Source organism: Puntigrus tetrazona, chromosome 3 (genome assembly GCF_018831695.1).
Source record: "Puntigrus tetrazona isolate hp1 chromosome 3, ASM1883169v1, whole genome shotgun sequence".
Classification (NCBI taxonomy): domain Eukaryota; kingdom Metazoa; phylum Chordata; class Actinopteri; order Cypriniformes; family Cyprinidae; genus Puntigrus; species Puntigrus tetrazona.
In genome coordinates this window covers 23837175-23849848 of record NC_056701.1, presented here as the reverse complement: position 1 = coordinate 23849848, position 12674 = coordinate 23837175, and the positions used below count along the sequence as shown (strand labels likewise).

Sequence of the window (12674 nt, the reverse complement as noted above, 5' to 3'; positions counted from 1 at the left end):
TCCACAGGTATTAAATGAAGAGTGCGATCAGAACTGGTACAAGGCAGAACTAAATGGCAAAGACGGTTTCATTCCTAAAAATTACATCGAGATGAAGGCACATCCGTAAGTATACTAAGACATAAAGTTCACACTTCTCTGAAGCACCGTGAGATCACTCACGGCTTTAAAAACGAAGCTTTCTGTGCCACTTTATCACCAAACTAAAGCACGCGCAGTTCCTCTTTTCTTTTTCCTTTTTTTTTTCCACCTTAAGAAGTATTACTCAATTGTTTTCATTCGGACTCATTTTCCTTCCGAATTACTTCAGAGTCACTTCCTTGATGTGCGGGTCTTTTAAATTTACTGAGAACTGAATAAATCCAGTCTAGCGCATCGACACAGACTTCACTTCCCCAATCTGGGAGAAACGCCTCTGTTCCGCCTTTTCCCGTCATGGCGGACATCTGTTCTGTGCGAAGCCGTCCGTATCACTGAGGGGCTTTACTGTTACGAAAGCTGAGGGTCTCGAGCGTTGCTCAAGGATTCAAATAGGCGTCGGAAGCGGAACGAAAGCCGAAGCGAAGAGTTGGTGTTGGTTTCTCGCCTCATTCGAAAACGTACAGCTTCTTCGTATTTGTGTGTCGGGACGGCTCAAAATAACCCCCAGACCAGTGAATCGGTGTTTTGAACTGATTCCCGGACTTCCTGCCGTCCTGCCCTAGCGTCGGTCTCAGAGCGTAATAACGGTTGATAGATGTATCAAATCAATTGTTTTATGTAGCAGAAAGAGAGATTTTATGTAAGTTCAGGTTGTGCGTAAGCGCCCTTCACGATCTCTGATTGGTTTAGACCATGATCTGTGCCTAAAAGTACGTGCCTAGTGTTTATTTTACCGGTCGCAGTTTTTGTTTTTTGTCTCAATGGTGCGAAATTAGGTCGCACTCTAGAGCCCTGTAATATCTGGGATTATGATCATCATAATTAGATCATATTTTGCCGAGCGTTTATCTTAAAATGGCCGCGAACAGCTGCCTCCAAAGGTTTTTCATACTCCTCATATTCTGCGTGGCGGTCAGCTCACGCTGATAGAAATGAATCTAGTTTTAACTTGATTTTTACGTTTTATGCACATTTTTACCATTATGAATCCAGATTGCATTGCTTTTTTAAATCACTTGCATTCAAATGGTGAATTAAAACTATAAGACATTTGTAAAATGTACATAAAACATAAAATGTTGAATACTGACATTTGAAACTAATTTGAATCATAAAAAGATACTGTAAATGTGAATTTAAAACCGCCAGTGTGTGGCAGTCAGTCACTGTTTATAAGGGATTCATTGTGACTGAACCGAATCGTTTAAGCATTTGATTCATTCAGCAAGGAAACCCCGTCATGTTGTTGAGAGACGCAAAGCGGTGCTGTGCCTGTGTTTGGAATGATTTTTGGCATCGAAATGCAAAATTGTGTCTAAAACATAAATCTCTTAACGTCATGGTCATTGAACTGTTTATTGAAAAAAATGGGACTCTTCGAGCGAACTATATGGAGTGGAATAAATGTGTGTACACTAAAATTATGAATCAAAATGAAATCTTCTGTTGCCCAAACTTTCACTGTGGCATAAAAAATAATTGAATAAATAAAATCGAGGCGATATTTAAGTTACTTAATGGTTGGTCACAGCACGGTCAGCGTGAGCTCTAATCTGAACACTTCAGTAACTGCGTCTGCTCTCAGATCACAGATCCCTCGGCTGCTTGTTGTTGTTTTGATGCCGGGCAGCTCGTCGCGTCTGTTCCTCACTGACCTCGATGCGAGTGAGAGTCATTACTGTCCTGTGCGAGGAGGAAGGACAAATAAATGAATGAACAGTCGACTAGGATTTGAGAGAGAACTGAAACCCATGTAACGACACACAATGAGGCTCGAGAACACGATCCACCGTTTAAAGTCCCGCTTCCTAAACTCGAGGCGTCCTGGGGGGGTTTCTTACAGGCCCGAGACAAAATAGCCAACCGTCATTTGCAGGTAGAGAATATTTGGTTTGATATTTGCATTAATAAGTAATGATTTAAATAAGGGAGCGTTAATAATAGTTTTTTTTTTTTTTTTTTTTTTTTTTTTTTGTGGCGTGGGGCTCTTTTCGGTCTCACTTTGCTTTGACGTCCCAGAAAACGGAGCAGCTCTTTCCCATCAGGTACACGAGACCCGTTAGGGGCCCGTTATCAGGCCAGGGGATGTAGATGCTGTCCACGTGTTCGAGCGGAGAGAGAGAGAGACGGTGGTCGAGCGGGATGCGGCGAGTGGAATTTGCCCTCGAGTGTTTTAAAGCCACTTCCTGGTCACGTGCTCTTTTGTGTTTGTGCGTCTGTGGCCTGTGCCGTCCACATCAAAGTTGACAGGACAGATGAGGCAGGTACAGCGGAGACGGTCTGTGGGTTTATTCCTGGCCTCACGGAACAGACCCTCTGGGAGCGACGTAATGTTTCTGCACAGACTAAAAGAATTAGCCTCTTCTTTGATTAAACTAGATGTTCGTTAAACGTTTAAATTGTTTAATATGTGGGGAATAATAGTGACGTTAATGGTATCCTCTTTTTTTTTTTTTTTTCACATATTATATTATTTTATCCACTTTGAATGAGCAGTAAAGCAGACATATTAAAATATTATACAGGAAACTACACTATTTCTATTTTATTTAACATTTATATTTGAATACACTGGAATTAATTGGGGGGTGACTTTATGAATGAGAAGTAATTATGACATCATTAAAAAAAAAATAATAATAATTTCCATTCAAGCCTTTTTTAATTAAAATACAACAATATGTTTTAGTTTAGCATGTTTTTAAAAAGCTAAATATGAAATTGATTATAACTAAATGCATTAATAAAATCTTAGTAATTAAATAAGCTGAAATGTAAATCATTTCATGTTTAAATCTTGTTTTAGTAAATGCAACAATTTGTATATTTTATTATTATTTAAAATTTTCTTTTGCGTTTTTTGGAATAAGCAGTAATTACGACGCCGGGTCTCAATAATTCGACACAAACAAAACTGTAAATCATTTAAAAGCTGTTTTTAGATTTCCATGTTTTATCAGAATGAAACGATTACATTTCCATATAAACGTGAGCATGTGCTCTCAGGTGGTTTCTAGCAGCACACAGTAATTCAGCGTTGGCTTTGTCAGCTGCTTCTCGTCTCTCTGCTAAATAAAGGCCAGTTCACCTCACACCCACAAACACGGCCAGCCCTGCTGAAGCTTGACTTCGAGCTTCAATTTCGTTCAGTAAGCTCATGTATTGCTGGACTTTTTCTTTTCTTTTCTCAAGTTTCTGTTCACACAGATGCACAGAACGCTTCGTTACAGCTGATCTGCTCTTGAGCTGATTTTTTTTGTTGATCTGAGCTCATCTTTGCCCGTGCTAATTGCTCTCTTGTCTTTCTCTCGTTTTCCTGAGCTGCTACTCTCCCACTGCTGTTTATCCACACTTGCATGTAAGTGAGTGAATACGGTGTGTCTGATCCGTGACGTTATGTCGGTGTGCGTTCACAGGTGGTTCTTCGGGAGGATCCCCCGGGCCAGAGCTGAGGAGATCCTAAACAAACAGAGGCACGACGGAGCCTTCCTCATTAGAGAGAGCGAGAGCGCTCCTGGAGACTTCTCCCTGTCTGTCAAGTACGCTGACGCACATTAAATCCACCTCTCCTTATTCCCAGAATAACTGCTGTGTGCACATCAAGTCAGAGTATATATATATACACACACACACACACACACAGTATGTTTTGAAAATATTTAAATATAGTGTATTATATATATATATATACACTACCAGTCAAATGTGTAAAAACAGTAAGATTTTTTTATTTTTTTTTAATGTTTTATGTTCATGAAGGCTGCATTTATTTGATCAAAAATACAGAAAAAAAACATTATTGCGACTTTATTTTTAACATTTGAAATAATGGGTTTCTATTTTAATATACTTTAAAATCTGATTTCTTTCCATTATGAAAAGCTGAACTCCCATCGGTCGCTACTTCAGTACGATATATATTTTTTCCTATGTAAACACACGCGTCGCTTACAGGCCGTTTAAAACAGAAGGGAAGCTAGAAGATGATCGAACAACCCCCCACCATTACCCACGGTATTACGAGGTATTACCAATGTTGTCAGACCGTCAAATTAAGCAGTGAGGAAAAACCCTAACACACACACACACACACACACACACACACGCTCTTCAGTGACTACCCTGTTTTTGAGCAGCATAAACTAGATTAACAATGCTAAAAATACAGCTTTGCATCACCAGGAATAAATGATATATTTGTCAGTGTGGTCGCGTGTCCTGTGTGAATCACATCTCTGATGTCTCGTCTGTGTTTGCGTACGAGTGTCAACACGTGCTCCGATCTCTGTCCGCTCGCCGCCCAGCCTGTGACGTCTCTTCAGCGTTAAATAAAGCTTGAACTCGTGAGGCGGATTGCAAGGTGTCGTCTTCACGTTCAAATCTCTCTTTTGTTTGTTTTTGAAGGTTTGGCAATGATGTACAGCACTTCAAAGTGCTGCGCGACGGGGCTGGAAAGTACTTCCTGTGGGTCGTGAAGTTTAACTCTCTCAACGAGCTGGTGGACTATCACCGCACCACTTCCGTTTCCCGAAACCAACAGATATTTCTACGAGACATCGAGCAGGTGCCTCAGGTCTGTATGCCGAGTCTTACCTTCAAGACCAAGCCGATCGCTATTAGCTGCACCTTGACCCTACTGTATAACTTACTGAAGGTCTCGTTCAATTAAACTAGTTTCAGGTGACCTCAGAGTAACCGTTCGGTGTTTATAAGCCCATCGGGCGGCTGGAAACAAATTACTGTGAAGAAGCGCATAGTTATATGTGCTTTACCTGTTGTCTGCATGGTATGAAACGATCAAGGAGATCAAGGTGAAATCCAAGAACTCCTGAAAGATCACGTGATGAAGAAAAGACACGTGATGCATTGAGGAGGAGCCCAAAGTGAACTCGGGGGCCAAGCTGATGTTGTTAGGGTTCATTCTGTGCAATAAACAGGTCTTTGGTAATTTAGTTTCTTCTAGGAACCCGTGTCTCCTTAATAGATTTTTATTTTTTTTTGTCTGTAGCCCTGACTTCTGTAATGCGACACACTTCCTAGTGAAACAGGATATTTGGCATAAGGGATATCCACAGAAGAGGAACACAGATTCACAAGAACAAGTTAATAATAACGTTATGTTTAAAGATTAATTTCCATTTTTCTTTGGAACAGACTGCACTAGAAGAGTTGTACAGTAGCAATGGGAAAAAGGCATGCTGTACAAATTAAATAAACCTTTATTTATCCATTTTTAAAAATACATTTATTATTAGAAAAAAATTAATTTTAACTTGAAATGCCAATTTCTTATTTATTTGTTTTTTTAATCCAGCATCCTACTAGATTTTTTCTCTTCAAAATTGCATACGTTCACTTCTATAACCATTAGGATGCTTTTTTTTTCTCTCTCTTTTCTCTTCTTTTTTATTCAGCTAGGATGCATTAAATTGATCGGCAAAAGAACCTGTGACATTTTATATATATATATATATATATATATATATATATATATATATATATATATATATATATATATATATATATATATATATATATATTTTTTTATTTATTTTTTTTTTTTTAATGAGTTATTCACACGCGTGTCTTGTGCATCTGCAGCATCCAACATACGTGCAGGCCCTGTTCGACTTCGACCCTCAGGAGGACGGCGAGCTCGGCTTCAGACGCGGAGACTTCATTCAGGTCCTGGACAACTCTGACCCCAACTGGTGGAAGGGAGCCTGTCACGGCCAGACGGGCATGTTCCCGCGCAACTACGTCACGCCCGTCAATCGGAACATGTAAAGGAAAGAAGCCATTTAGTGAATAAATTGTAATTAACGGCCCCTCACATTCACATACAATCAGACTACCCTACATCTCCCCGTCGACACCCGTAAAGTCCTGTGAAATTTAAAGCGGCGCAGAGGAATGGAAATCCTGACCGAAAACAAGGAGAAGAGAGAGAGAGAGAGTGAGAGAGAGAGAGAGAAAAAACCCGTAGTGCAGAGGCTGGACGTTTCCTCCTCTGCCGCGGTGCCCGGGCGAAACTATTATTCCTGAGAATCGTGATGTCTTCATGAACGCTTGCAGTCCAGACTGAGCTGTTAGGGCGAAGGAAAGGCTGAATCCTAGCATAGTAAAACACACATAAATTAAAACAACAATGATTCTGTCTGTAGATTCATCCTGCTGCTTCTGGCTTCTTTTCTAGTTCGCGGAATAGAATTTTTTTTTTTTTTTTTTTTTTTTTTTTTTTTTGGGCTGCATGTTTAAATCTCTTTATAATAGTAAATCCTGAAGCTGTTTTTAAAAAGGAAAAAAAAAAACGTTTAAAAATATATAAAAATGTAAGAGTTAAAAACTTGCAAATGCATTGTACATCTGGGCTCTGGAAAAAAAAAATCACCTATAGAGAGAGAATCCATTTTTTTAAGAATATATATATTATATATTTGTATGTGTCTGTCTGTTTTACCTTTCGACGTATTTTTATTTTTATTTTATTTTTTCCAATTGTAAATTGTTAATTTTTTTTTTTTTTCCGCGGGAGGGCAGGTGAAACCGAGTAGCTCTGAGTCGTGCTGATTTCCGGAGCATCTCGGATGTGACGGCGTGTTATTTAACGCATCTTCTTTTCCATTTGACGTCGTTCTCGCTTGTTTTAGAACCGGTAGGGGAGCGCGTCCTCCGTCGCCGAGGAGCTTCCGATCATGCAGGAGCTGATCTAATGTGAAAAGCTAGACGGCTAGCCACCATTTTAAGCCAATGTATTTATTGCAGCCACTTTTTTTTTTTTTTTTTTTTTTTTTGCCTCGGGATGTGAATGTAGCCGACATCGCTCTCCCCGCGAGGGACGTCAGATCGGAGAGAGCTGAACCACAGTCGCATGATCTCAGCTCAACGGTGTCCATGTCTAAAGCTGTTCACGTAACCAAACCATTCAAAATCATGAGATTCGGTGGGGAAAAGCTGGCAGATGCCAGTTAAGCCAGTAAGAAGTAAGAGACCAGAGAGTTTTGTTATATTTGAGTTGTCACATGGAGCTAATGTGATGTTTTCTTCTGTCTTTTCAGTGTTGTATGTTTTAGCTCTTATGTATTTTCGTGTATTATTGCCCCCCTCCTCCTCCTTTTTATTTGTTTTTGTTCTCTCTGGATTAGTGCCTTTTTCTCTGGTGTGTGACAGTGTCTCTGGCTTGCTGCTTTAGCCTGAGCATTGGGCTTCATCAGACCCTCGGTGAGAAATCATGTCCCCTTTCTCCTCCTGAACACACCTGCACACACTCGCTCCTATTTAAATGCCTCGCCTTTTTCTTAACTTTTGGTTTATTTTTTTTGTTTTGTTTTTTTTGCCTTTTTCCTTGTTTCTTTTGAATAAATAAAAAGAAAATGATAAAAAAAAAAGAAAGCAGTGTTGTGTCAGATGCTTTATTTTGGATGAATGTGTTTTTCTAGTATCGTATACTGCATTTTCCTTTGTATTTAATTTTTAATTTTGTGTGTGTGTGTGTGTGTGTGTGTGTGTGTGTGTGTGTGTGTGTGTGTGTTCTCTCACATATATCCGAGACGTAGAGGAGTTTGTTTCTTCATCTGAACAGGTTTTAGAGCATCCTGCTCACTGAGTCGTAAAAGCAAAAATCAAACATCTGGCTAAAATACGAGTCCTTAATATTGACTTCATCCAATCTGAATCAGGAAACGGTTATAATTAAACCGTTACTATATGCTGTGCATTTTGATGTGAAGTAGGTTTGAAAAGGGGACGGACATTTTCACTGGTGGTGTTATAAAAACCTCATATTTTGGTTTGTAATGATACGCATCTTCAAATCTGATCTGATGAAGAAACAAACTCCTCTATATCTTTGACGGCCTGAAGGTGAGCATGTATTCATATTTGGGTGAATCATCTCTTTAAATTTGACGTGTGTCGCTGTAATGCAAAGGGTCAGGTGGGGAATATTTGTGTAGACAATTATATTCAATCTGAGGTGGACTAATATTTGGCAACCACAAAATGCTGCTTTGTGATGGAGTTTGGGCTTTGTTTTCCCTCCTGTTTTTCTTTCTGTGAAACCGGAAGCCATGGCTGGATAATTTCATGTTCACAATCACCCTGGAGGGCTCAAAATTGTGAATATGAATGGGATCATACTTCAGAGATATCATACTCATAGGAATTTATAGGGGTGCCAATAATTGTGTTTAACATGTATTAGGGAAAAACATTTATTTAATCTGATTTTCCCCTATTTTATCCAATGAAAGGTTAGATTTTTGTGATTTTTTTTTTTTTTAAATATAAAAAAGCATAAGGACTAGTAATGCATAAACAGTGCCGAGCAAAAATGAGTACATCCTAGCAGATTTTTTATATCTCTCTATGAATTGTATACAGATGCATCTCAATAAATTAGAATGTCGTGGAAAAGTAAATTATTTCAGTAATTCAACTCAAGTATTCAATTCAGACTGTAGTAGTTTACGTTTAAATAATTTTGGCCCACACTTAACAAAACCCACCAATTCACAACAATATGATGACATGCCAAGCAGCGAATCAACTCAAAACACCTGCAATTGACTTTCCTGAGCCTTCGAAATAGTCTCTCAGTTTGGTTCACTAGGCTACACGATCGTGGGGAGGACTGCTGATCTGACCGTCGTCCAGAAGACGATCATTGGCACCCTTCACAAGGGTGTCACAAACATTCATTGCCAAAGAAGCTGGCTGTTCACAGAGTGCTGTATCCAAACGTGATAACAGAAAGTTGAGTGGAAGAAAAAGATGCACAACCAACCAAGAGAACTCCAAGAGAACAAAATCGATTCAAGAATTTGAGTGAACATCTCAAGTTACGGACTAAGGCTGAGGTAAAGGGAAAAAGAGCCACCACACACTGACGTGTCAAGCAATTTGGCCAGAGTTGTGTTCCTCTTGTTAAGCCAGTCCTGAACCACAGACAACGTCAGAGGTGTCTTACCTGGGCTAAGGAGAAGAAGAACTGTTGCTCAGTGGTCCAAACTCCTCTTTTCAGATGTTTTAGAGTCTGGAGGAAGGGCGGAGAAGCTCATAGTCGCTTGAAGTCCAGTGTTAAGTTTCCACCCTTTGTGATGATTTGGGGCGCAGTCTCATCTGCTGGTGTTGGTCCATTGTGGGTTTTTTTTTGAAAACCAACCTCACTGCACCCATTTACCAAGACATTCTGGAGCCCTTCATGCTTCCCTCTGCTGACCAGCTTTTTGAAGATGCTGATTTAATTTTCCAGCAGGATTTCGCACCTGCCCACCAAAAGTTGGTTAAATGACCATGGAGTTGGTGTGCTTGGCTGTCCAGCAAACTCAACGGACCTGAACTCCAATCTATGGTGTACTGTCAAGAGGAAAATGAGAAACAAGAGACCAAAAAATGCAGATGAGCTGAAAGCCACGGTCGAAAGAAACCTGGGCTTCCATACGACCTCAGCTGTGCCACAAACTGATCTCCTCCATGCCTCGCTGAACTGAGGCAGTAAGAGAAGAAGTAAAAGGAGCCCCTACCGAGTATTGAGTACATGTACAGTAAAGGAACATACTTCACAGAAGGACGGTTCCAGAACAATTCGTAAAGAAATGTTCTAATTTGTTGAGATAGTGAATTGGTGGGTTTTTCTTAAAGCCAAAATCATCTCGGCTAAAAGAACCAGAGACTCAAACGCCTCCATCTGTGTGCACTGAATTTATTTAATACACCCAAAATTAACGTTTCAGTAGAAAACATAAAAAAATCGTAAGTAGCAGTGAATCACCAGCAGATTCTTCAAAATGGGATTCAATGAGAATCCACTCTACTCGAATGCTTCCAAAATGACACCACATGGAAAAGACATTAAATAAATCATTTCTTTGCACAAAAAAAGGACAAGGTTACAAGTAAATTAGTAAAGCATTGGTAATAAATTTGAAGGCAGTGGCAAAAGTGATCCAAAAACGAAAGAAGGGTGACCTTGTGGGAAGCTCTCTGAGACGTTCAGGGTGTCCACACAAGTTAACACCTCGGCAGGAAGGTTTCGTGATGAGAGAAGCTGAAAGAAATCAGCATGCGCGTTCGGCACAGTTGTCAAGGTCCTTAGAAAGAGTGTGTCCTGTGACACCATAAGACGGACACTACAGAGGCGCCACTGCTGAAGCCCGTGCACAAAAGAGCCTGTCTAGAAGTTGCTGCAGCTCATGTCGACAAACACAAAGCCTGTTGGGACTCCGTGCTTTGGATTGATGAGACAAAGTAAAGCGTGGCGGTGAGAGCGCTCTTCTGTGGGGCTGCATGGGTGCCGCAGGTGTTGGGGAGTCTGAAAGACTTACATGTAGCTGGACGTCCTCAGCTTGTTCGCTCCACGTCTAGAAGCATCGGTGCTCTTCTTCAAAATCAGAGGCCATACAAAATACTACATTTAGCTCAATATATGTCATTTGAATTGAAATGTGTTATTTTTTTCTTTTTATAAACATGTTCGATGACCAAGCTCTGACGTAATTGAAAAGAAATGTCCAATAAAACCGTATTTAAAAAAAACGCTGCAAACTGACCTCATATTTGCTAAGAAATGGATGAAAATCTTAATTTTCCAATGGGGAAATGTACTCATTTATGCTGGGCACTGTATATATACACACACAAACTATAGATTCCCTTTTAAATAATAAGCCTACTACTTGTCAGCCTTTAGTAACTATGTATAAATATATTGCTAGATTTTTTAATAACAAGATAACACAATTGAAATCACACTGATCAATACTGATCAATCTTTTCCGTACCGTAACATGGAAGTGTTCAGTACATAAATGATCTCTGTTAAAGTCCTCTTACACCAACAGTATTTATCAGTTTGATGGACTAGGTCTTTGCTATAATAAATAATTCACTGGTGACAGGCATTTTTCCTAATGCTTTTAAAAATGCTGTCGTGAAGCGGCTTTAAAAGAAACCAGACCTGAATTGTTCTCTCCTTATTTACTTTTGACACGTTTGATCGCTGTGTTTTGATAAACAGACCGGAAAAAGCCTCTCTGGCAATGTTTATTAGAGAAGGGATGAATTTAGTGAAGACATAGGTGATTGTGCATCAAAGCATCATGACATGCTGTGCTGCTCCAGAGAGATTTCGTCCTGGGGACAGTTTAGTTTTGGTTATTCAGACATGAAGCATGAGTTCCAGTCTTTATGCTGACGGCATGCAATTCTGCATTTCAGTTGAGCACTTTTTGTAATAGAAATATTTTCCAACCATCCTGCCTTGTAAAGTGGATTAATGCAGTTATTTTTGGTTTTATCGAACAAAGATGGAACTAAAATCAGCGCTTTAAAATCTAAGAAAGGGCCAAAGAAGCTGTTTGTCATTTCGGGCAGTGATCTGAGTTTTGAAAGGTTGCTTCATTGTTTTTATCTTGGCTGGATAATTGCGTGCTTGCACACTTCTCCGAGCTCGCCGCTTCCTGCTGAGGGTGAAACACAGGGCATCTGTGACTCACACTATCTATACGGTACTGCCACAGGCCTTCTAGCCATGGCTTGGTTGGTTAGAGGAAGTTATCTGCTCCGCTATTAGATTTGTAAAACGGTTGAGCCGGTGAACTTTGCCACCAACAGCCATTTAAGCTGCAGCCTTTTGCGATCTTAACATGATGTCAGTGAACTTTAATATAATTGTGATGAATGTTTATGTTAAGCTAAGCTTCTATAGCAACTCTATTGCTTGAATATACAGTGGTACGACAGATTGGAGAAGATTTGCGGCATTCTCTAGCTGAACTCTTCTGAGAATAGAGATTAAGGCTCAAAAGTGAACCGCTGGTTCTATGTATTGATTAAACTTCTGGGATGTCCTGCTTCGCTTGCCGTTTATATGTCGGAAAGTCAGCGAATCGAATAAAACTGCGCTTCAGCTGAAGATCCAGCTTGACAAGTGAAAAGCTCTGAAATCAAGTGCCTGAGTTTTTGACAAACATGGGGACGGTTGAAGCATTTTAAAGCACGCTTGCGGAGGGTGACACGGTGACGTTCAGCTGCAATAAATCTGTGTTCAAAACGTTCAACATGACCCACGAAAGCACGGAAAAGCCGAACGGTTCGCCTTTCAGAATAAGCATCACATTTGGACTGAAGAAAAGGAGTCATCGATATTATTACCAGTTCTTACAATGAAAAACCTCCACTACCACTCAACTCTCATGATTACGAAGCCTGCATCGATTTGATCGAAAGTACAGTAATACTGTAAATGCTTTTACAATAAAAAAAAATCTTAACGTTCTTTGAGATGTAATTTATTCCTGTGATGTAAACTGTCAGCATCATTACAGAAAAATAAACCAAATAAATCAAAATAAAAGTCCATGGCAAATAAGGCTAATTCTGATTCAGAGAAATCATCGAGGGAACATTTATTATTATTATTACTATCAATGTTTAAAGCGGTCATGATGCATATTATCCACTATACTTTTTTGTCGGCTTGTAAATGCCTTTACTGCCAGTTTCGGTCAATTTAATGTGTCCTTCCTGAATAA

At 39.7% G+C, this 12674-nt stretch overlaps 1 protein-coding gene across 2 annotated transcripts in view; it reads left to right on the top strand.

The window, feature by feature from the left end:
• Nucleotides 1-12413, top strand: part of grb2b (growth factor receptor-bound protein 2b) — a 34935-nt gene extending 22522 nt beyond the window's left edge. For both annotated transcript variants that reach the window (XM_043235454.1, XM_043235453.1), the window contains exons 4-7: nucleotides 8-105; nucleotides 3558-3680; nucleotides 4546-4714; nucleotides 5743-12413. In XM_043235454.1, coding sequence (XP_043091389.1) covers nucleotides 8-105; nucleotides 3558-3680; nucleotides 4546-4714; nucleotides 5743-5928 — 576 coding nt within the window. In that variant the 3' untranslated portion in view covers nucleotides 5929-12413. The remainder of the gene's footprint in view (nucleotides 1-7; nucleotides 106-3557; nucleotides 3681-4545; nucleotides 4715-5742) is intronic.
• The last annotated feature ends 261 nt before the right edge of the window (nucleotides 12414-12674 follow it).